Source organism: Anolis sagrei, chromosome 6 (assembly GCF_037176765.1).
Source record: "Anolis sagrei isolate rAnoSag1 chromosome 6, rAnoSag1.mat, whole genome shotgun sequence".
Taxonomy (NCBI): Eukaryota; Metazoa; Chordata; class Lepidosauria; order Squamata; family Dactyloidae; genus Anolis; species Anolis sagrei.
The window spans coordinates 113,394,125-113,420,577 of record NC_090026.1 but is presented as its reverse complement, the minus strand read 5'-3'; the positions used below and the strand labels follow the sequence as shown (position 1 = coordinate 113,420,577).

General features: G+C 38.4%; 1 protein-coding gene across 13 annotated transcripts in view; it reads left to right on the top strand.

Moving 5' to 3' along the window:
• PARD3 (par-3 family cell polarity regulator) overlaps positions 1–22,552 on the top strand; it is a 620,400-nt gene extending 597,848 nt beyond the window's left edge. For all 13 annotated transcript variants that reach the window (XM_067470360.1, XM_067470359.1, XM_060782524.2 and 10 more), the window contains 3 exons: positions 6,062–6,176; positions 14,493–14,620; positions 20,460–22,552. In XM_067470360.1, coding sequence (XP_067326461.1) covers positions 6,062–6,176; positions 14,493–14,620; positions 20,460–20,853 — 637 coding nt within the window. In that variant the 3' untranslated portion in view covers positions 20,854–22,552. The remainder of the gene's footprint in view (positions 1–6,061; positions 6,177–14,492; positions 14,621–20,459) is intronic.
• The last annotated feature ends 3,901 nt before the right edge of the window (positions 22,553–26,453 follow it).

Here is a 26,453-nt window from a genome sequence, read left to right as displayed (position 1 = left end):
AACAAAGGCTTTTACAGTGGATTAACACCGTTCTGCATTCTCTTCTTTACATATGTTATCCAGCCCAAGCAATGATGACTGAGATCCAATTTAATATATACACAGCTTGCTTTGAACTTTGGCAAGCATTCATTCTCCAGGCTTAACACATTGCCAGAAGAGTGTGGATGCCATTAATAGTCAATGAGGCAACCTTTTTAAAATTCCTTGGCACAGTCTTTTCCCCTTCTTTTTACCTGTGGATACAAGATATGTCATGGCTTTTTTTTTAAAAAAAAAAAACATACATTGTACATTTCTAATGTGCTATCCAACCATGAGAATATCTAATTAACACAACAAGTTGGCAATATTTGCTGACTACATTGCAATTATTCATAACTCAGTTATCAAGTTGCATTCACATATTACAGCTATTATCTGTAGGACTATATAAGTAGAAAAATGTGTGAAATTTCCATCCTGCTACACTCAAACACATAGACACACTGCTTTTAGTATAGACAAATTCCAGGTATAGGTTGACTATCCTTTATCTGAAATGCTTGGAACCACAAGTATATTGGATTTTAGATTTTGAAATACCTGTATTTGCATAGATATACATAATGGGATATCTTGGATTCTGAATTCTGAAATCAAAATTAATGTATCTTTCATATATACCTTATATACATAGCCTGAAGGCAATCTCATACAATATTTTCATTATTTTAAGCATGAAACGAAATTTATGTACACTGAATCATCAGAAAGCAAAGGTGTTACTATCTCAGCCATCCATGTAAACAATTTTAGATTTTGTAATGTTTAAGATTTTTTAAATTGTTGTAGCTATTGCTGGGAGTAGACTTCTTTTCCTTTCCTCTTGCAGATGGATATTTTTTTCCATCAAAGCTTTAGTCATTCCTGTTCAGTAGTTTGCTTGTATCCACTTTATCACACTGACAATCTGTCCGTTCTGAAAGGATTACAACTCCGTACTTCAGCGCATGACATCATAGTGAGATATTGCTTAACGATCTGAGACTCTTAACGGCCATTGCTGTGGCTTCTTGTTACTGAAAATATGTGACAGCTCTGGCCTATATGAGCTTTGCTTACGCTGCTCTTTTTGGGCCCTTGCAGGCGATTTCATGTCTTGTAAGTAGCATTCATTAAACTGCTGAGGGTGCATTTAACAATGTGTAGTTGGCAGGCGTCAACTACTAGGGTTGGGGCAAACTCACCCCCACAGCAATTGTAATTTGTTATGAATTCCTCTGCTACATATTCACAAACTTCTTTCTTTTGAGATCTTGGCATGCATCTAGAAACTGCCACAGGCAGACACCAGCAAAGGTCTCTTGGTTAAAGTTAGGAAAAACGAAGTGAGTACAGCATTTGCTTACTGAGATTCCCCTTTTAAATAAAAGGACTTGAATCTTGGGTTGGGCATACAGTTTTTTGGGCTGTATGTTCATGTTCTAGAAGTGTTCTCTCCTGTCATTTTGCCTACATCTATGGCATGCATCCTCAGAGGTTGTAAGGTCATGCGAAACGTCAGGAGAGAATATTTCTAGAACATGGCCATACAGCCCGAAAAACCCACAACAACCTAGTGATTCCGACCATGAAAGACTTCAGCAATTACTTGAATCTTGATGGCTAGTCCTCTTTAGATTAGACTGACTAAATCAGCAGTTGAATGATGTGTCAACACATGTCCGTTGATGTATCTGGGAATAACCCTATCAGAAAGTACTAATCAATGGTGTAATGTAGCATATAGAAGGCGGGAAAACATTGTGTTTCGCAGTGGTATCAACAAATACCCACCTCAGCACTACAACATTAGCTATACCTACAGGCTTCATTGTGGATGTTTGTTATTCAAATGAAGAATGCATTTAAGCCAGCCTAACTGCAGAGTTTTAGTTAAGATGTTCTCAGTCAACCCCTTTTCTGAATGGGTTCACTTCAAGGATATCCCTATGGAGAAATATTGTGCCCCCTCCCATGCAATGAAGAATTCTGCTTCCTTAAATTTCTAGCATTGGATTAACTTAAAACTTCATCTGAAAAATTTGGTATACAGTCAAGGAATTCAAAGGGGAAAAAAAGCAGAAAGAGGCTAACAGAACAAATACAACAATTCCAGGTGTGAATAACTTTTGGTGTATCTCCTTGCAATGCTAGAAATAGGGTGGCTAAAGGAAAAATAAATCTGGGGGAGACAGAGCAGCAGGCTCATTTTTGCTGTTATGATAGTTACCCTCCTGGTTCACCTCTTCCTCGCTAATGTCATTGTTGCTTGTTTGTCTCTCTCTCTCTTTGTCTGGGACCAATCAGCACAAATGCAGAAGGAGAAGGCAAGACAAGTAGAGGACACACTTCTATCTCTTCGTTCTTGTCACTTGCTTACTAGGAGATAGTCAGTGAATAAGCAACAACAGAATAGGAGGAAACAATAGGGGCAGAAGGTCTTGGCTCTCCTGCGAGAGTATAAACCATAGCAATCCCAACCTCTAATGCCAGCTCTGATGAAAAATCTATTTGACTTGGCTATGATGGCTGGTTTCAAATTAAATAATGCAATTCAGGAAAGCCTTTTGACATGAAACACCAAGAGAAAAGGTGACTAGAAGTTAATAGAGTTAGGGTTCTGTTCTGATGGTTTTCTGCCTGGAGACCCTCGAAACCCTAGAGTCAGTCTTGAGATTTCTTCTCAACTGGTATTTATGGAAAACTTCAAATTTTGCACAGTGGCCCATCCAGGTAATTCGTGACCTTGTAGTTAATAGGAGAATCCTTTTAGACAAACAGACTGATGAGACATTTCCCTTCTCGCTGCATGCTTCCAAACGATTGCATCTTTTTTAACGCCTTCTACATGCCTGACATGTCAAAGCAATGAAACAATTTGTGTTGCTTGGCTTTAAAGGAGGTGGGGGGAAAGATGTTACAAGCTTGTGCTTCATTTCAAACTCACATAAAATCACCAGGGTGCCTTAAGAAGTGAAATAGAGTTTATGACTGCAGTGTATTGTCTTTTTCTTGTTCAATGCTAAACATGTTTATTTGAAAATAGGCATAATTATGTCATAGAAAAATATTTTCAGTGGAACAGTAATAGAATTATCTGTCTTATGCACATGCTCTTTCTTCATTTCAGATAAATACATTCCAGCATCCCAGTTGCCATTGCCATGCCATGGCCAAACAGATCTGGCACTGTATTGTCGAAGGCTTTCATGGCTGGAATCACTAGGTTCTTGTGGGTTTTTTCGGGCTATAGAGCCATGTTCTAGAGGCATTTCTCCTGACGTTTCGCCTGCATCTATGGCAAGCATTGGATGCTGGCACTGTTACTTTCTTTCTACTCATTATATAGCAAAAAGAAAGACCGAATGCCAGACCTGCTGGGCTGTGGCATGCCCATGACAGCCAGGGAACTTTTGCCCCACTGATCCATTACCTGCCACATCTTCTATGAATATTTGCACACACCCTTTGTTTGGAAATGTAGCTCTCTCAAGCAGAGTAATCCTACTGGTAAGGCAGAACGTTAACAATAACTGTTCCCACTAGCTTTTTATCAAACATATAAAAAGTAGATTAACTTGCAATACTAGTTCACAATCGGACACAAGATCTAATGGAAAAGAGAGAAAGGGAGAGAAGGAGAAGTGGCTGAAGATTAAAGTGGTACAGGAAAAAAGAGGGCATAGTAAAACAAACAAACAGGAAGTCACTATGCTGCAAACTAACAGATCCAGCTTTGAGGTCCCACACTAGCACTGATTTTGCACAATATTAGGATCTGTCCAGTAATTTTACTTGATCCACAAAAAAACCACTAAATATTGCATTGCAAATACCTATAGCATAGCTATAGCTGAAAGGTAATTCTGCTCAGTTCAAAGGGTTTTGCTCCAGAAGACAGTGTTCATGAGACTGCAGCCTTCCTCTCTGTTCCTGAGAGGACATATCCCTGATGAATGCTGGAGTAGTTTCCACTTGGTGAAATGTACCACATGCCCATTAACCTTTTAATGCTATCAAGCTGATCAGTTCAAAGGACTTGTCAGAAACAGTCCTGAAAGGTGACAGGATCCTATTGACTGAGAGAAATAATCCAATATTGCCGTCTCCAAATTATAGTGAGGAGCCCACAGAGATGGAAGCTCTGACAGCAGCAGGGTAGCTGAAGTGAGTAAACAATTATCTACTACGTTCATTCAATATTAGAAGATCTCATAAAAAGATTTCTCTGCATTTTAAATGTGAAAAGAATAGCACAAAGTCCTTTGTATTTTTTTAAAATAGCTTTTAAAATCATAGTAGCCCTTTTCAGATTTGCTTTGGATGTGGGCCAGATTACAGCATTCATTAGATTTTAGATTGCTGCAGTTGTTGATTGTGACAAGGTGATATATTCAATGGTAATATGTCAACAAAAATAAGGTAGATTTCTGTGGTTTAAGTCCATTTGTATGCTATCTTGTTTCATTCTTCAGTGGAAATGATGCTTCTGCACCATCTCTGAGGGCAATCCCCTGGTAATCAGCCTTCTTACCATGCCTACCATTGGTATTAATAGCTCTGAACTAAGGTTGGGTACAGTATATACACCGTATAGCATTTATACACACACACACTACTCTGAGATAGAATCTTAATACAGTTATTTATTTATTTCAAACATTTGTACCCCGTCCTTCTCAACCCTTGCAGGGGGACTCAGGGTGGCTTACAATCGGCAGCAATTCAAAGCCAACATACACCATAACACCATAACAAATAACACAGATTCAACATTAATTAAAACATTAAATTATAAAATAGCCATTTAAAACATTATTATTACAATAACAATATAACTGCATCCAAGTTCAATTGAGAGACCTAGTCCAAAACCTGTGCATTATCAATTTAAAAACATAAACATTGCAACTGCTGTTAGGTCTGCTGCTTGAATACCTGGTCCCAAAACCATGTCATGATCTTTTTCCTGAAGGAAAGGAGAGATGGAGCCAATCTGATTTCCCAGGGGAGTGTGTTCCACAGACTCCATGGTTCCATAGTTATACTGAAGGGATAAGTTTAAACCTTTTGGAAAGTGACACTCTGTGTTTAAGGACATTTTTGTCTGGGAAAACTTGCATTAATTCCTTTCTGTAATTGGTGGATTGATAGTTGGATTGATGGGCAGAAAGATAGTTAGGCAGGCTGCCCTAAAGCCATCAAACAAATTGATGATACCTATAATAATTCCTTCAAATAAGCCACAAAGGGACCTCTTCTTTAGCACAGTTCATCATTCCCCTGAATTCCAACCTCAGGTTTACTCAGACACTTCAGCTCATTTGCCTTTGGAGTTGAAAGAACTTTCTTTAACATGCTGAGATTTGCCATGGGCCAAATACTTGTGGTGCTTTAAAATGATAATCTTCAAACCCATGGAGAAGTTTCTGGTTGAGTCATACAGCTAGGCATTTCACAATTCTTCAAACAATTTCACCAACGTTCCTTCCCTAACTTATTTCATGTAATCAACATAGTAAAATGCATAACTTCTTCCCAAACTTTTGCTAAGATCCCCAAATATGGCATAGACAATTGATATTATGGAAACCTGACGATGCAACTGGACAATGATTAGATACGGAGACGCTTTGATAATGTTTTTTAATGTTGTGTATGGTTTTTATATTGTTATTACGGTTAGTGTTTTAATTGTATTTATGATTGTTTTAATTGTTGTAACTGTTCTGGCATCGAATTGTTGCCTGTTGTTAGCCACTCCAAGTTGCCCTTGGGCTGGGAGGGGCAGTATATAAGTGTAGTAAATAAATAAATAAATAAATAAGATTTTAGTGGGCATCTGCCAGGATATTTTAAACATTTTTTTTTACAGGAAGCAAATGGCCTTTATGTGTTTAAACCTTTGCTCAAAAATGTTGATTGTGAGCACTTTGGCAGATCATGCTTTAAGTACTTGCTGTGTGAAGAAAAATACTGTAGTTGTTTCTATATGAAGCATTAATCTCCCTTCTCCCTGTGTCACTCTTTGCTACAGATCAGCTCCCAGCAATCATGACCGGATACAACGTCTAAGGCAAGAATTTCAGCAAGCAAAGCAAGATGAAGATGTGGAGGACAGGAGACGAACATACAGTTTTGAACAGCCATGGGTAACTGTCCATGTATTACAGCTTCTGCATATACCACAGGGCAAATTGGTTTATCTCTTTCAATAGTCTCCATACCTGTTGAAAGAAGACTTTGACACAGTCATGCACTAACAATCTGTACATGCAGCATGAAGCATATGTTTCTGAAAATGCAAAGTGTTCAGCAGCTGCAAACATGTGGCTGCCATGTTATTCATGGAAGTAAGACAATCAAAATGTTTTTTAAAATTGGTTGGATCTATACTAGCCACCCAGTTTATCCCTGGACACAATTCAGGGCTTTGAAGCACTTCTAGAAAACCAGTGATCCTCCATGTATAGCTAGACTCTGGTTCCTATTAGCCCTAAACAACCTGTGTCGTGCTCTAATGGAAAGGATTGCCCTTTCCATGAAATGTGATTAAGTGTCTCCCACAAACAGCAGAAACTAGACATTGCAAATCACTCTTCTTCCCCTTTCTGGCCAGCTGTCACTGCTGTTGTCATTCCAAAAAGCAAGGTTGAGCACATCTCCAATGCCTAGCTTTGATAGGTACTTACAAAGTCACCCACAAGCACAATCTTCTAGGCTATCCAACCCAAAATATCTGAATACAAGGAGGAACCCTTGCCACATTCTCCCACATAGCTGATGGGCTATCTGGGAGAATGCAACAGACCTCTTCATGGAGTCTACCCATCTTTCCCTTCCCATGGTAAGAGAGGTCAGGCAGCAGTGTTGGGAGCCAGAAAAGATGTGGTATTTCAGACAGCAAGGGAAGGTGCTCTACCACTGGCCACAGGATGTCAGTTCCAGTTGGCTACAACTGTCCAAGACATCATATTTACAAGCTCTTTCTGGGACCACTGAGGAAAGCTTCTGAAAGCATATGTTCTGCCATTGAGTTGTTGCTATTTGATTGTCTCACTTTAGCTGTTATCCCTGGTTGTAAAACCAAGGCAATGTAATAATGTAATAATAATCTTAATAATAAAAATGTATTTCTTACTCATCTTTTCCATTGGGTTGAGATGAGAACAACAAATTAAAATACTGCAATTAATAGACACATAACACAGTTAAAATACAGACATACCAGTTTAACATATGTAAAGTCAAGTGACCTTTAAACTGCTGACTTTCCTTCTCCATCCGCAACCCAAGGTTCCTAATTCCATTTTGTATTGTGTTCTGCCATCTGTCCATCCTGTAAAGATTATTGTTTGCCCTGTTACAAGCTGGGTCAAACTGATGCAGACTAACATGTCTGTCCTTCAGTTTATGTCTGTTGGGGGATTGTTTAGCCATTATTTACAACAACACAATACTTTGTTTGTTTGAGCTGCAGAATTTCAAATACATTTTAAAGCATGTAAGTTATTTACACCAGACAACTTTCCCAAAGTATCATTTTTTTATGAAATACATTAAAAACAAATATAAGTATGATCTTATAAAACAAGGTCTATATCAGAGGTTAGCAAGAAAATACTGCCAAAACAGGGAAGGGTGTTGAGGGAACATTGTTCTTCAAATCCTTCCTAACACAGAGATAAAACATGGGGTTGGCTGGTATGTTGGTTGGATGTACACTTAAAGAGATGGTGCATAAATCTGTTTCTATCATCGTTGTCACAGAATCAGAATGAGAAGAGATCACAAAGGCCATCTAGTCCACCTCCTGCATTTTATAGCAAATATCCTCTAAGCAGATTGCTTTTTTAAAAATTGATTTACATAATAAAAAGTACGAATAAAACCACTACTATTAAATATGCCAATAATCATCCATAATCGTTTAAAGAAGATGATGAAAGTGACCTAGGAACACTATGTCTATTTGATGTCCTAAGGCTATGAGGGAATTTTTATGAGAAATATAAGCTGAATTAAACATACTCCCTATGGGAAGGTTGCTGCATACTTACTAGGGAAGTCCAACAGAGTAACTTCATCAGGTTTGCATATACGCAAACATAGATGAAAGTAAGCTTCACCACACCAATTGTTGTTGTTGTTTATTCATTCAGTCACTTCCGTTTCTTCGTAACTTCATGGACTAGCCCACACCAGAGCTCCCTGTCAGCCATGGCCACCCCCAGCTCCTTCAAAGTCAAGCCAGTCACTTCAAGGGTACCATCTATCCATCTTGCCCTTGATCGGCCCCTCATCCTTTCCCCCCCAGCATCATTGGCTGCTCCAAGCTTTCCTGTCTTCTCATTATGTGACCATAGCACTTCATCTTTTCCGGATTCCACACTGATCATGATATTATAAATTAAAATATCCAAATTGTCCCACTAGCAAACAGGCGATGAAAATATCTGAGGTTTGTGATGGTATGTTGGCATGTAACTGTTTTTAAATTAGTGGTCATTATATTGACATATGACCACAAAGAACAACTTTCCAAAAGATGGTGTCCTACCACTGTTTTATATTACAACTCCTATAACATCTTGCCAGTTTGATAATTGACCATAGCGACGGGTGATTATTGGGATCATAGTCAAATACAGATGGAATGCCCCATGTACACCTTTAAAGAGGAGAGTTGTGCCTTTAATACAACACCTATTTTAAAAATATGGTTAACCTGGAGGACCTAGAGATTCCTTGGGAGAACATATTAATTTAATCCATGAATAATCAAATTCACAAAAGTCAAACCTGCAAATGTGGAGGACTAATGTTGTTTTAAAATCCTAGCATATAGAAAAGAACTCGGGATAACAAACATGCCTTTAAATCAGCGACTTTCACAGTCCTCCATAAAATCCTCTGTGTTTTTTACTCTTCATGGAGTACTTTATGGAGGACTGTGAAATATATATAGGCAGCCTTTTAAAGCTTTTTTATAACACATGTTTGAGCTGATCTAAGAAAAAAAGTTGGTTTTATTTATTTTAAGTTTAGTTTTTATGGCCAGTCCATTATTTTAATCAATGCTGTAAAGACCACTTCACATCCGTATTCTTTAAGGAAGGTCCCTGGAAGTGAATGAACATGACTCTTCAGGTATAGATGGGATTCTTTTACTTAAATTCAGAAATACAATGGGGTCGAATTTTGTGGAAAAGTCCATGAATAATTTGAACTCAGGAGGCCTTAAGAACTTAACTGCTGAAGGTCATGGGACAAATGTTCTCTGTCCAGATGCCATAGTAAGTTTAAACAGACTGGTTTAGCAGTGTGTTATAGTTCCCAGCCAGGAATGAGTTGGGAGTTATTTAGATGACAGGCTGATTAGCTCAAGGATGGAATAATTTCCTAAACTGCCGGAACATTGACCTTTATTTCTTTGTTCTTCTCCCCCTACAACCCTATAAGCATACAGACACTTTCTCGTTGGACCAAGCAAACAAATACATTTAAAGTGACAATATTTATTTTCAGTGTATTCATTCAAGTTCTCTATTGTTGCTTTTTGATTCTTTCTTTGTGTGTGACCATTTGTCTGTCTGTCTCACTCACTCACTCTTCCATTGTCTCTGTGCTGTCCTATTTATCTTTTCATACAGACACTTTGATTATAGAAATAGGCCCAATGTACCTTGAAATTACTCCCCTCCCCAAGCTTTCGTTATTCTATTCTGGCTAATATTACTGTTCTTGGAAAGGATAAAACAATGATCTCATCCATTTTGAGAGCAAGAAATATAGTCTCCACTTTAAGGAACAATAAGTCCATCTCTTTAAGCAGAATATGTGACTTCATTGTATTAGCTTAAAATTGTAGAGGTACTCTTCCCAAAATGCATCCAGATGTATCAAATACCAAACTTATGTGTTCTTTTAAAAGCCCCATAAAAGCAGTTTACTACATCCATGCAAGATGAATCGTCAATCCTGTCCTTCCATGTTTTTGGTCTCAAAACCTTTTAGGTTCAGCTCAACGTTGTGGGGGGAAAATGTATCCAGACAAGACCTATTGTTAAAACTGGTGTATTAGCCACAGGGAACTAGCTTGTGACACCAAGTACAGTGAAGATGGGATGAGTGGGCAAGTTTGGATGACCATAAAGCTTTAAAACCAAAAAAGTCCATCAAAGTTATGAAGGGAAACTCTTTTGTCCTGATTTGAGCAGTGAAAGCAATGTTCCATTTATAAAACCCAGTAAAATATGATTCACAAAAATTATTACCCCCCTCTCTTTAAGATAACAATCTGAAACAGATTCTGTGAGTGGAGACACATGAAAGAAACACATATCTTTAAAAGGAAAAGGGAGAAGGAAGGGAGGGAAGGAGGGGGATCGTATATACATATCTTATTTATAAAAGTGTTTTTTGCCTGAACCATAAGTTTTCAATCCTGGGTGGACTGTTGTGACCAAATATCTCATCTCAGATCATCGAGAGCAAGTGCCCATTTTGGATTTTTTGTTTTGTTTTGTTACAATCCTGTTGGCAGAGTCTTTTCCTGACAGGCCATAGGAGACTTGGCACGTCTTCCCAGGCTTATATATCTGTTCTGCCAAAAATTAATGAACTCCTGTCCTCAAGACAGTGAGTCCAGCAGCTTTAATAGATACAAGCACTCTTAATAAAATCTTTAAAATGACATTTCCTGATGAGATCTAGGCAGAAATGTTGATGTTGAGAACATGGCTCAGAAAAGTGAATTCAGCATTTGATTGATGTTGTTGGAATGGCAATTTATCTTTTTTTGACTATTTTCATTTCATTAACACTAAAAGTCCATGCCAGAGTTCCTGCAGGGCCCAAGGCACACAGGGAAATCCTATATAAGAAGGAGAATCCTTGTGACATCAATAAATAAGGGATGGATGTTGGATTCTGGACACAGAAGTAAATGAACAATGGATTCAAACTACCGGAAAGGAGATTCCACCTGAACTGGGAGAACTGTTCAGCAGTGGAACTCTGTGCCCCGGAGTGTGGTGGAGGCTACTTCTTTGGAGCCTTTAAAACAGAGGTTGGGTGGCCATCTGTCAGAGGTGCTTTGAATGTAATTTTCCTGCTTCTTGGCAGGGGGTTGGACTGGATGGCCTACAAGGTCCCTTCCAACACTGTGATTCTATGAGGAGAAGCCCCTTTTCATAAATGATGTTCATACAATGGGGCATAAGAACATGTGAAACACTATGTTGATGAATCAGATTGAACCATCATCCTGTTTCTGTAGTGGCCAGACAGATGCCTTAACTGGACATGAGATTATAGCATCTTTTCACTTATGTTTCCCAGCAACTAGGATTGAGGCTGAGACTGGAGGAAATATATAGCCATCATGACAAGCAACCATTGATAGCTTTATCCTCCATGAATTTGTTTAACCCCTTTCTAAAGCCTGTTGTGTAGGTGACAATCACTGCATTATGTGTTAGTGGATTCCAGATGCCCTGGGAATCTGATGTGAGGCTCCCATCTTCAGCTTCTCTGGGTGACTCTTTTTTGTATTATGACAGAAAGATCCACTTTCTCCATATTGTAGAAAACAATGCATTATTTTATACACACTGTTCCCCCTTATTCAACTTTTGAAAAATTGAAATCTTGTAACTTATACTTGTGGCGGAATAATTCCAGCCATGTTTTCCTTTTGGTTTCCTTTGCTTCATCTTTTTCTTCTCTACTGTGTGTGTAGAAACCAGAGCTGTACACAATGACAGTAGAGGTGCCGTCAATTTTATTTTTAGTTCCCAAAAGGAATGTGTTCTTTTCATAGTCACTTTATGTAGGTTTGGTGTTTTCACTGAGCTTGCTCATTCTCAACTCTCAGATTGTCATTGTACATGTAAAGTTAGGAATTATTTTATTTTGTTTTTGCTATTTTAATAATCATTCCTCCAGTTACATGGGATTCTTTTGCAGCCACTTGCTACTCTGCTTGGTTCTCACTACCTTAAAATATTTTGTGGTTTAATACCAACTCATCAGTCAAGGGTCTTATGAGTTGGTATTAAACCAGTTGAAGCAGTGCTGAATCGAAATTACTTCTAGAATAGGAATGTTGAAACTACTTAAGGACTGGCCTCTCTCTTCCTTAAATTTCCACCAGCATTTGTGGTTGTGTCATTGAGTTGCAGAAGGTTTGCATCTGATGTAACTTGGTTCTGTTTACTACCCTTTTCTGCCAGCAGATCTTAAGCCAACAGAGCAGTTCTGCCAATAGATTGCTTTGGCCCCTTCTACACAGCTTTATAAAATCCACATTGAACTGGATTATATGGATGTGTAGACTCAGATAATCCAGTTCAAACCAGATACTGTGGGTTATCTGCCTTGTTATTCTGGGTTATATGGCTGTGTGGAAGGGCCCTTTGTCAGCAGATTCCCAAGATCAACTGTCAGGATCTGTTCTGCCAGTGAAAGGGCCTTCTGGTGGCAAAATGGGCTAAACTCCAACCTATGCATATTTGAATTGGGACTAATCATTTTTCTTGTAACATCTTCAGCATTCCACAAAAGCTATTCCCTCTATTAAGACTACTGTTTTTTTAAAGATCTCACACCTTAAAGCTGCACATATGTATCACCATTTTGCCTAAACGGTCTTTTTGCCTTTGTTTTCCTTAACAAACCTTCCAAGCAGTCATGATCATTTCACTTAAGTTTGAGCATGGAAGACATAAACATCTATTTATTTATATAACACAGCCGTGCCTTTTATGACGTCCTTGACTGCCAGGTGATTTAAAAGGTCAGCACTTGTGATACATCTCCTCACAGACAAGGCCAAGAGTTCTTTGCAAATTTACACTGTTAAGAAGCAGCCAGCTTTGTTTGATAGCTTTAAAGAATTATGATAATTATACTTTGCCTTGTGCTGCCCTGTTTGTACAGGTGTTAAGTGGTTTGGGAGACATACTCTGAGCACACAATTTGTGTTCCAGTGCATGGAAATATATTTTTTCCACTTTGTGGCAAGAGATAGGAAAGGAGATTTAGTTTTATATCTCACAGACATGAGGTGTGCTGTTGCCAGCATTAAAAGTTACGTGCAGATTTGAAATAAATCTAATGTGATTCCCACTCTCCAAATGTATTATTAGTCATTTTCAAAGTTGTCGGATATGCCGTTTTTTGTTTGTGGCTTTTGGGCCATTGTACCCAATAGTCAACAGTAAATGTATGTTATATGTATGTATGTGTGTATGCATGTATATACAGACACAAATATACACCTATAACACTAACACACACACACACACACACACACATGTAATTATGTAACTTAAAAGGAGATAAAACCTTTTCCTTTAAGCTTAGCTGACCTAAGATATTTTATCACCTAAAGCAGTGTTTCTCAACCTTCCTAATGCTGTGACCCCTTAATACAGTTCCTCATGTTGTGGTGATCCCAACCATAAAATTATTATTGTTGCTGCTTTATAATTGCAACTTTGCTACTGTTATGAATTGTAATGTAAATATCTGATATGCAGGATGTATCTTTGTTCACGGGACCAAACTTGGCACAAATAATCAATATGCCCGAATGTGAACACTGGTCGAGTTTGGGGAAAATAGAGCTTGATATTTCGGAGTTGTAGTTGCTGGGATTCATAGTTCACCTATAATCAAAGATCCTCTTGAACCCCACCAACAACAGAATTGGGTCAAACTTCCCACACAGAACCCCCATGACCAACAGAAAATACTGGAGAGATTTGGGAGGAATTGACAGTGATTTAGGGGAGAGCATGCCTGCTCTCTCCTCCCTGCTTGGAGTTTCAAAAACAGCCCTCCCCTTGGCTGTTGGGAGGTCAGCTGAGAGGAGGACCAATTGCAGCAGGAGGAGGGCTTTTGGTTGGAGGATTCACTGTTTCCAAAAAGAAAGAGAAAGGCAGAAAGCTCTTCAGCCTTCTCTGCCAAAGGGATTCTTAAGACTATCAGAAATATGTTTTCTGACCCTCTGAAACCCCCTCATGACCCCCCCTCCCCAGGTGTCCTGCGCCCCAGGTAGAGAAACATTGACCTAAAGGAAAAAGGTGGTGTTCTCCATGCTTCAATTTGGAGTATAGAAGCTGATCAGACTATTGCTTGAATCCTTTTTTTCTAAAGGGTTCACTCCCTAAAACATAATAGAACAAATAAAACAAGCTAGGAGGATTGTTTCACCCTGCTGTCAGTTCTTTAAGGACTGAAGTCTGAGCTTAGCTACTTTGGCTGTTTTAAAACCTTACTGAGGTTTTAAAACAATTTTAAATGAATTTGGAAGTGTTTTGCTGTATTTAATGTTTTTAATGTTTTCATTTGTTCTACACACTTTGGAGGCATTGGTGGGTTGAAATCAATAGAAAAATGCTTGATTCAGCCACTCAATCTATCAGGCAGTCAGTCACTTTCTATTCTTTTTCTTCTCTTAGCCAAATTCAAAGTCGTACTCGCAGAGTGGGAGGCATTCTGTGTCGGTAGAAGTTCAGATGCAGAAGCAACGACAAGAAGAAAGGGAGAGTTTCCAGCAGGCTCAGCGGCAGTACAGTTCATTACCAAGGTATGACTAAAACAGTTCAGCAAACGTGCACACAAAGGCAACATATTCCGTCAGAAATACAGAACTCAGCTGCTGTGATTTCTTTATTAAGAGAAAAACCTTACACATATTTATATATGACTAAATAAATAATGGAGGAAAACCAACATCATGGAAATGGTCAATGTACTTAAGGTTACTAATGAAATCTTCTTTAGCAAAGATGAACAAAAAGTGGTGCAAGCCGCATCCAGCCCATGGCACATCTAAATGTATCACACACACACACACACACACTGACCTCTGGAAGTCCCTCAAGGTCTCCAGACCCTAAAAAAATAATTCAGGGATTGTTTCTGTACTTTTTCCACCAGCGGTTTGAAGAAATGTCACTACATTATCCTATCCACTCATTATAAGACAGCTTGTTAAGACAACCAGGCAAGAGTTTGTGAACCCCTGTGAGAGGTCATTAACCGTTACAGGATTCCTTCAAGACAAGAATGAAATAAAAAAATATTGTTTTTCATGAAGGATTCTGCAATATATATTTGTTCAAAATTCAGTTCTTTCCCCGTTGTAATGCAAAATACATATTCACATACTTTGCACAAAAGATGTTCTCATAAATGTAGACATTCTTTCAATGTCAATAAGAAATACTTTACAAGCAAGTATTAAAATTATGCTTTCCATGAATTCTTTGTAATATTTTCAAGAAGGGTAGAGGAACTGTTGTGAGGTGAAGAGATCCCTTTTTATGCACCTAAATTGCATGCACCTAAATCTAGATTGGCACTCATCTTGAGGAATTCATTCTGGTCAGATATATAATGAGAATCTGCCATGAAATCACAGTTCGTGCTTGCTCTGTCGCTCATAGAACCATGATATGAAATTAGATAGCTTTATGGGGCCCTTATATATTATGATTTCAGATAGTAAAAGGAAAAATAGATATGAATTTGATAAGGGGAATTAGTGGTCTTCCTTTTTGTATAGCTTGTTCTTGAGTAAATTTTGGGTGATGATGTAGGTGTGTGTCATAAAAGAATTAATTGAGTGAATGGAGAGATTACTATGAAAAGTTATGTCACGTTGGGCTGCATCCAACTTTCTGACACATTTAATTGGTTCCAATAGTTAAATGCTGCCAATAGATGTGCCTTCATTTAAAATCAAGATTTATATGCAGAGTGCTTATCGACAACCTAAGATTCCAAAAGACAGAGGGATGTGTATATGTGTGCGGGGGTGCTTGTGACTGCCATGGAGTGCCACCTAAAGCCTTCAGGCATTCAATACATGATTTTGGGCTGACTTGCGGGCATAGATAGTCTGGATTAAGAGATAGTTTTTAAAACAAATGGATGTCTAGAACACAAACAAATAGTTGCCTCTTGGAAGGAAAAGGTATGTGTGGGTGAGATTTTATTTGGCTGTGATATAATGGGAAAACAAATTATGAAAGACAAAAGACTATTCTCAGCAAGAGGATTTGGCTGTGGCTGTTCTATCCAGCAAATGGATTTCTTAGAGGATTGGATAAAGCTAATTTGGAAGACAAGGAGCTTTGGATGAGAAATGAGGAATGAAACAATGGGAATGGAGGAAGCAGCTGTATGTTCTAACCCAGGGGTCCTCAAACTAAGGCCCGGTGGCTAGATATGGCCCTCCAAGGTCATTTACCTCACTCAGGGTCAACCTAAGTCTGAAATCACTTGAAAGCACAGAACACAACAATAATCCTATCTCATCAGCCAAAAGAAGGCCCACACTTTCCATTGAAATACTAATCAGTTTATATTTGTTAAAATTGTTCTTCATTTTAATTATTGTGTTGCTTTAAAGTGTTTTTTTCCACTACAAATAAGATATGTGCAGTGTGCATAGGAATTTCTTCATTTTTTCAAATTATAATCCAGCCCTCCAACAATTGGAGGGACTGTGACTTGGCCCTCTGTTTAAAAAGTTTGAAGATCCCTGTTCTAACCCATTTCTCAAGTGCTTTGCTAGCATGTAGAGAACCTGTAGCTCTCCAAAGTGCAACTCCCTGAGCACTAGGATTGATCATCAGTAAAGTCCAATACCTTAAAAGCCATAGGGAACTGGTCAATTCCAAAAGGAGAACATTTTTGTGTCCCCTTCTCAAACAAAAATTGCTTGTGTGATCTGTTGGTAGATCTTCCACAAGCACCTAAATGGCCCCAGTGAGAAACTGGATAGTGATGTAAATCAACCTTTTGGTCTGATCCAGCAGGATTTTTAATCTCTTTAACTAAAAGAACATGACTACACTTTCTAAATTCCTAACATTATTACTGTATTAAACTTTTTACACAAAACATGTAGTGCATTATTATTTCAGTTAGGAATTACAACCATGTATGGAATATCTGCTCAATTCAGGATCAGTTTAAGTTCTGTTCTATTAGTTTGTTCTGTGCACAAACAAACTAATAAGTATTGCAGTCTTTGTTTCTCCCCCTTCATGTATAATCTGCATACATGCAGTTATAAATATAAGCTGCCTCCATTTTTTATTTAGTATCATCTCATAAGAACAGTGTAAACAGTCCAAATAGGTTTGAACCAGATTTATTGCCTACAGAAAGATCTCAATGAAGTCTCTACTAAATTACTCCTTTTCATTTCCAGTGCAAAATGCTATAAAGTCACCTTCACCTCCATGTGGGAGCCTGCTATCGAAATGTTGTTTGCCTTCATCTCAGAAAATTTGGCAGCCTTATAGACTCAGGAGGTTCATTCAGCTTGCTGTAAATTGTTTCACAAAGGGATTCAGAAACTGAGTCACTTTAGGTGCTTTTATAAACCTCAACAAACATTTCAGTGTATCTAGGTTGAATGTATTCACTCAGGGTCTTACTGTACTGAACATAAACTTCATTTATACATGCTATTGGTGCCATATTTTCCATGCCTTCTGTTTATCTGGAATGCCAAGAACAGCAAGGTCATTCAATGATGCCACCACAGTGATATTAGAAAGTTTGAATTATCTGCAAAAAGGAAGCCTCACCAACTACTTTGCCCATGGCATTATCATTGTCTTTATCTAACTTACATGTTCCTTGTCCTTATCCAACTTACCCACTTAACTAGTGACACTCCATCCCTGGACTTTTAGTTCTCATAGCCTTCCCTTTTATTGAGATAACTAGAAGAAAGCTCAACAACAGTTCCCAAAGTGGAAGGAATCCTTGGAAATGTGACTCTTGGGTACAATAGAAGAATAGACTTCCATATATCGAAGGGATCCTGGATTTTCAACCAGTGATGAACTACTGGAGGTAGAGAAGAAACAGTGGTGGGGAGGGGGACAAGGAATGTGCTTGTTGCTGATGTAGCTATTGTCCCTGTTCTGGTGTTATGTAAGTCTGAGAGAATTGAAACAAGTAAGGTAATAAAAAGAAAGAGTGGGCTGTGTGGAAAGCAGTGGTAGTTGGAGCAGCTGGTACAAGGTAGTGGAACTCAAGACTGAGATTTCTTGGAATCTAGGCTTTTCTCTTACTCATGTGTCTTTTTTTTCCCTCTCCAACTGAAGTATTTATATCTTCAACATCCAAGTAGGGGACCATGCTTTTCTCTGACTGGTCTGTGTGTGGATCCACTTCGTTTAAGCTTAACCCCATATCATTAATGCATGTGCTGTTCATCACTACGATATAACATGGGGAAAAAAGTATTTCTGGTGGATTGCCAGTCAGTATCATCCAGGCAGTTTCACATGTTACAGAAGGAAGTATGAAGGGTCTGTAGACTGAATTATGCCCATCTTACTCAAATATTTTTGTGTTGAATGGGCAAATGCTATGTATCTTGAAAACAGATTTCACTGACAGTGGGATGACTTGCAGAGCTTCATGGAGTAAAAGACAGGCCTTTGGCAGTCAGAGTTGTTAACCTCCTGCATACTAATGTCTCATGTCCTGCTCTATTGTAGCGTTAAGTCTGAAGGTTCTAATTGCTATTACAGTAGTAGCTGTCAAACTGTGAATATTTATAGTGTAGTGCCTCAAGGAACACCTTTAAATTGAAGAATTGCTGGTTAGTCTAAGCAGAAGAGACAAGGCAGACAGTGTGAGAAGAGCCTACTGGCTGCCAAGCAGAAATAATCATCTGGGAATCTACCATGATGGAGGAATATGGTCCAGATTGTAAAGTCACTACATTTCTTAAGACTGCTTGTTTCTGTAGTTGTTTGCTATTGTTAGTTGCACAAGGAAGGAGAAAGATTCACCACAATGTAGTTCTTCTAAGAAACTGGAAAGACCTTATGAAAGTGTATATGATTGTATCAGCATATGGGGAAATTATTAAGTAAAAAAGTAGTTCTTCGATTGTTGGGGTATTTATGTATGTGAAACATGGAGAGATTGATTGTGCTTGAACACAACATTGTCAACGCATGTAATAAAGGAAGATACTAGTATCTGGAACAAAACCGGGTGGATACAATTTAAACTAATTTTCATTGAAGGCTAGGATTGATTCAATTTTCATACTGATTATTCTGTGTTCAATTTATTCAATTTTCTTTAAAGCAATTAAACCTAACTATGCTAAATTGTGGCTGAGGGTAAAAATAAAGTATGCATACAGCTTAATACACTAGTTTTGTGTAAAGAAAGAAAACAACAAATGCATATACACATGATTACTGGCCATAGCTTTATGTCATATTGGCTGCACATGGCCTATTTATGGAACTCAGTACAGTCCATAGCTGTCTATTAGGGCTGGGCGGTTTCGTTTCGTTAATTCGTAATTCGTTAATAATTCGTTATTTTTTTTCAATTACAAAACGATAACGAACCATTCTGGAGCAATTTTTTAAAAAAACGAATTTTTAAACACGTTTTGTAAATGCTTCGTATTTCGTTATTGTATTCGTTTCGTTATTGTTCTGAGGTCGTTTCGTTATTATTTCCGCATGTCTGGGGCAAGTATTTTGTTTAATTAGTGAAAAAAATATATAATATCACACCAACAGTCAACAACAGAGGGAGAGGGAAGCTTCAGAAGTTTTTGGAGGTTTTTTAGCGTATTTCGCGGTCGCGTCCGCCATTAACGAATCAATTCGTTATTGTTTCGGAAATCGATTAGTTAATGTTTTGTAATTTTTTTCACATTTACGAAATTTCGTAAATATCGATTTTTTTTAAGGGAAAATTTTGTAATTATTTTAAATATCGAAACAAAAAAAACCCCCAAATACAAATTGATTTTAGAAACAAATTTTTCTGTTGTTACCCAGGCCTACTGTCTATGTTTAATTTAGTGATAGAAGGCATTTTTAACTATAGTGCCCATATTGTGGAACATTCTCTTTTGGCCTTACTGGTGAGTTTTGGATAAGAAACTGATATTCTGTTGTTTTACAAGGTATAAGGAGGACCCTGTTGAGTCACACAAGGTCATGTGTTTCCACAACTATCTCATCTGGGGGACCATCAATTATTTCATTCCCCATATTAGCAATCATTGATTTCTTCCTTTCCATGGTGACTCATAAGGGACTGGCAGCCAATGGATCAAGGATCTCAACAAGCTCTTGGACCGCCATTTTGATTAGAGTGATCTGTTCATCATCCTGATGTTCACAGTAACCAACTAGATATCCTTAGGAAGTCCACACATAGAAATGTGAAGGCAATAGGCTTTTCTTGTTCCCTCCAGCATTCCTAAAATTTGGTAGTAACAATTAATATTTCATTATTTCATGAGTTGTTGTTTGGAATCAGGTGGGACCAGAAAGATGGAATAAAAATGCTTTCAAGAATAAATATTTGAAGTGAGTATCATGCGATATTTGTAAATATATGTGTTCTTTTTTCAGGCAAAGCCGGAAAAATGCAAGTTCCATATCTCAAGATTCTTGGGAGCAGAATTATCATCCAGGTGAAGGTTTCCAAAGTGCAAAAGACAACCCCAGGTATTCCAGCTATCAGGGCTCACGGAATGGCTACATGGGTGGCCATGGCTTCAACGCACGGGTCATGCTTGAAACTCAAGAGTTGTTGCGTCAAGAACAAAGGAGGAAAGAGCAGCAGATGAAAAAAAAGACATCTTCTGAAGGGTCCAGCAATTATGACTCTTATAAGAAAGTGCAAGACCCTAATTATGCCACTCCCAAAGGTCCTTTCAGGCAAGATGTACCACCTTCGCCATCTCAGGTTGCCCGGCTAAACAGATTACAGACTTCAGAAAAGGGAAGACCTTTTTATTCTTGAGTCAAAGAAAAAGGTCAGCATCCCATGCAATAAAGGAACACTTTCATATGAAGAGACTTGTATTTTGTGAAGAATGTTCCAAACGTTTGGAAGTGGAGGTACTAAGGAATTTTTGTCTGCTTCAGTGCCTTTAACAAAATGGGCAAAGAATCAGAGGGCCTTATGTCTTTGCCACTGTGTCTCAAGTATTATATTCCTCAAAAGGAGTTTCTATCATCTGACAATCATATCCTAGGCAAATGATGTTTCTTTTTTAATCAAGTGTCCTAGTCCAGCCCAGTGCTATCAGGGGCTACTTTGCCACATTTTGTTATCAGGTGTTCAACTCTTTAATGAATTATGGTTCCAACATTTATAATAAATTGGTTTCTTAAATAAACAAAGCATTGCCATAACTATTTTCCCCTTGGATTGAGGGAAAGGGGTACATATCAGCTATAAGCAGTAAGGCAGATGTCTATGTAAGATCTCTGGTCCTGGATGACTTATAGTTGATAAATATTTAAATGTCTGTATGCTGAAATTCTCTTTTTCTTTGCCTGCACATGTTCACTCTTGAGTCCTATTGAAAAGCTTTATCCTCATTCCTAAGGAAAAAGGAAAAAAACTCAATGCTATTATATTTCATTTATTCTGGGGACCTTGTTACATTTGTCTTATATACTTTAAACATATATACCTTATATTATCAGTGGAAACATTGTATTTATATAACTTAACCTTGGCCAATAGCAATGGTGCGAAATCTCTTATTTCATGAAGCATATGAACTGGTGTGGGGAAAAAACTCTGGCTTGGTTTAGCAAGTTTATTTTTTTATAAAACGTTTCCCCTTGCCTTCAAAATGAATTCTATTCCAAAATGAACCATTACTCAGTTACATCATATCATGATAATTTAAGTTCTTTTGTTGGAAGGGGAAAGGCAAGACAAAATGAAATTAAATTCTATTTTTGAACTAAAAATCGCTTTTTTAAAACCTCTCTTTTTTGACAGTTTGTAAAGCCTTGTGGACAATGTACACTGTGCTTCCATCTTATGGTATTTTTGCATCTCACTATGATACAACCACTAATGTGTATGAGTTCAAAAAAAATGGGGAGGGGGAGGCAGAGGGAATTGGTATGTATCATTGTGAAAACGTGTTGATGTCCAAAAATAACAGACACAAAAAAATCGTTCTAGCAGAGATGTTTTAATGTGCTTATTGGGTATATGAAATTTTCCTTTGCCACAGCTGGTTTTGTGTTTTTAGGTCTGAATTTTCATGTATTGTGAAACATATAACTGGATTGTGAAAGTGCCTGCAAATCCCGGTGTGAAAAAGATTGAGATTAAAGCTCAGTGTAGCATCCATAAATGAACAAAACAAAACAAAACAAAAAGTATCATACACAGTATTTGATTAATAATCTGCTTTTTTTTTAAAAAGGAATCTGTCCCATTTTACTTTTGCCTCATCCTGTTTCTGATTATATGTGAAAATTCAGCACATGTTACCTGTGTCTTTTATGCCCGTTTGTTCATTTTGTTTGTTTGTTAATATACTCAAGTGTTAAAGATTTGTTACTAATGTAAGCACAATGACATTGGATGATTATGGCTCTTTTACACAGAGACTGACTCACTGTGTAAAATGGCACCCTCTGTAAATACAGAAATTTAGAATAAAAAGACTTTTTGTCTTGGTTTCAATATCCTTTTGAAGTCTGAAAAAAAATGGATCCATCATTTGTTGCTATATTTTACTGGACTTGTTTTATTCCTGACAGATTAAGTTTTCTTCTCAGCATAAACATTTAAAAATGATTTGTAGGCCCATTAAACTGCCAGAAGTGTTTCCAAAAGAGAAAGAAAAAGGCTAAATCAGTATATCCTGAACGCTGGTCTTCCCTAGTTTGTTCCAAATTAATTAGATACCCCGTTAGATCCAAGCCTTCCTGAACGGCTTAGGTCTAATTGTGACTCATCCCCGGGTAGTCCCGGGACTACCTGGTGGTGAGTTCCCATTGCCATCTCTTGGACCTTTTGGGCAGACCACCATTACACGCTTCCTCACACTCTCCTAGCACAAGGAAATAACATGCTGGGGGGGGGGGGGGAGGAGGAAAGCCTGGGTTTTTGAGGTGGCATGGGGACTTAGCATGCCGATGTGGATTTTTTAAACCCACTTCGGCATGAGTTTAAGCCCTGTCTGGAAGCATCCTAAGTAGAACTGATCTATTGAATCAGTTGTGTTTAGTATGATGACTCACCACGCAGCACTTAATTCAGTGTGTCTGTTTCAGTTGGGTCTAACCAGTAAGATTTTAGACATTGCTTTTTACTTATAAACTCCAGTGCAAGTCATCAGAGTAGAACTACCTCTCTGGCATTTTAACTCTAAGCAACTTCCATGTAATCGTCTTTGAGAATATTTGGGGCCATTGTTTGGCTCATAACCCATCTGAGTGAATTAATGCCTGTTTAGAGGAGTGGTCTGGGCAAAAATATACAATTATTTGTGCTGGGGGAGAAAACAGCCTTTTAAAATATTCCATGGAAGTTGTAATAGCATCCATTACTGATGCCATCCCAATACAGAGCTCAGCATATCTAAATTGTTAAAGCCAATCACCAGCATTCAGGAAAATGATATTAAAATACATGATTCACATGTACAATATAGTGTTGTAGGCTGCATTTTAGAGGAAGGGTCAAGCAAAAGTAGCTCTGAGTATTCCTTGCTTAAGAAAGCCTTAGGAAAGACGAGGCCACCAGCAGGCAAGTTGAAGGCATGCCAATATTTTGTCGAAGGCTTTCATGGCCAGAATCACTGGGTTGTTGTAGGTTTTTTGAGCTGTATACAGCCCAAAAAACCTACAACAACTCATGCCAATACTGATTTCAAACTGCTGTAGTATTAGTAGTAGCTATGGCATACTAGGAAAGAACCTAAAAATATTTAAAAAAAAACAGAGATCATGAATTAGCTAAAATTGATTCCTGGTGGGTTTGGCATGCTGCAACACGTAACTCAGCCTCTCTATGAGGAATAGATGCATCCTGGTCAGAATAAAGAAGAGAGACATAATAATGCACCTGATCGTTCTGGAAATTTCATCAAGCAGAGGATCAATAAAAATATTCACACTATGGTACAAAGAAAAATACGTGAGAACATGGATTATTGATTCAACCTCTCTGGAGTCACTGTAACACCTGTGTTCACCATAGGAGACTTTTGTTTCATTTCATTTAGTAACTCACCTTTGGAACTGCTGAAGCAGCATGGAGCATGGAGATGATGATATAGGCAATTAGCAAGTCCATGCCATCCCAGGTGTGAATGAGGTCTGTGGTGGGAGCCATCTCCAGCATGAAACTTTTCTTCTACATAATACATACTTCAATGCCACTCAACAGATGCCCAGGCTTCAAACAAGAACTTAGTTCAACACAAATAGTTCCAACTTGAAATAGACTTTTATCTCTGATTTATAATGATGGATTGGAGATAAAAGAACCAACAGCTTGTGAAGCAGATGGAAAGCCCCCATGGGTACATCTGGCCTAGAGGCCTCCAACTCCCCATCCTGACTACTCTGACATCAGGCATTATGTTGAATAGGATAAAGAGCAGCCAACAAAATATTTGGCTTAAGTGTAAGACTAGGACTCTTTGAATCCCTGCTCAGACACTGAGGGCCCCCAGACAGGCTCTATATCCCAGGATCTGATCCCAGTTTTTTTTCTGTTTATCCCAGATTATCTGGCAGTGTGGACTCATAACCCAGTTTTAAAGCAGAACACCTGGGATCAGATCCTGGAATATAAGGCCCTGAGTGACCATGGACCCTTCCAGAGAGACCCTATATCCCAGGATCTGATCCAAGGTTTTCTGCATTAAAAAAACACCTGAGTCCGCACTGCCAGATAATCAAAACAAAAAACATGGGATCAAATTTGAGGTAAACAGCAAACCTGGAATACAGGGCCAGTCTGAAAGGGCCCCTAGAGTAAGCGACCTTACTCAAGTCACATTCTCAACCTAAGAGGAAGGTAAAGGAAAATCTCCTCTGAACAAATATTTGTATGAGATGGAGTTGTCTTGAAGGCACATAACAACCAAGATACGCAAGAGCAAGCCTGTGGCTCCATAAATGTAGAGGGCATGAAACAAAGGAAGGCAAGAAAAAAGGAAACCAAAGTGATCATGGAATATCAGCCCCATAGACCACTCACTGTTATGCTTAGAGAACAACTTCAAGATCTGATCAGCACCATCACAAGATATTTGTCCTGGCATTTTTTCCAAGGTTCATGGCTTCCCTCCTAATGGAAACAATTGACACAAAGGAGGTCAAAATGAGGGGAAGAGCACATCTGCTTAAAATGTACTGTACAATGTGGGGAATCTTCTGTTTTCGCCATTAAGAGTGTTTAAGCTGTTTTCCGTTCTTTTTGCATTCCATGTTCACCCAGCATCTCTGTCTGAACAATCCTGCAGTGAAAATCGGTGCTAATCCTTTATTTGCATGACATCACAGCCAGTTGCCATGGCAATCGAGTCAGCGTATGTGTTCTGACTATATTCCAGGTTCAAGGGAAGGGACAGAAGGGAGAAAAGGCTGCAAGGTGGATTTTTGATTCATGCGAGGAAGCTGATGGAGCCAAGAGGGTCTGTTTTCAATGCAAATGGAATGGAAAAGTGAGCCTGCAATTTTATCCTCTGCTCCTTTAATGACCCACTACCAATCAGCCTGGCATAAAAAACAACAGGTGAAATGATAATCGCAGAATTTGCACTTATAAGAGTGTGTAGATTGGACTCGGGTCCTTTCCAAAATCAAACCACTTATGCATTGCAGTAGGTTTGAGAAAGGCAGGGAAAAAAATCAGTCAATCCTGATTGAAAGTACTATATAAGTAAGTATGCCAGAAATCATGCTACCCTATGGAAGTTCTTTTATGGATTTGCCTCTATTAGGAACTCTAACTGAAAAGTTAGTTTTTCCTTTAGGCCAGCAACTGTTTTGCCAAGGGAGAACATAGCTTTCCCCCATTGCCTACACCTTCGTCGTCATCCCATGTTCCTATCACAGATACCATTTTTCATCCTTGCTATCCTCAGTCCCAGAGGAGTATGTCATAATGAGAGGAGCCACTTTTCATACTAAATTGCCTTTTGTTCTGATTAACAGGTTTGCATACAAAAGCTAATGGTAATTGCACTGGGAGAAGAGGATCCAGAGAAGTGATACAGAGGAAATATGGTCACAGCTTTGGCAGATTTAAGTTTCCCATCTTCATATGTGACGGCAATTTAATATGGGCATCCGTTCAGCTCCATTTCCTGGCATCACCTTCTCCAATCTCCTCAAAGCAATCTTTCTCCTTGGCTCCTCCACAATTCTTTATTCTCAGGACAGTGCTCCATCTTTACACCTTCTAAATAACCTCAATGTTTCATTTAGCTAATTGACCCTGGCACTGACAATGCTGAGTTCTAAGATGGTCTCAATTTTAATGTGATAGCTTCTAGGAGTAGGAGCCATATGAGATAGATTTGCTCAAGTAGACAATATATTGGTTTCCAGATGTTTGAGACCTTTGTTGGG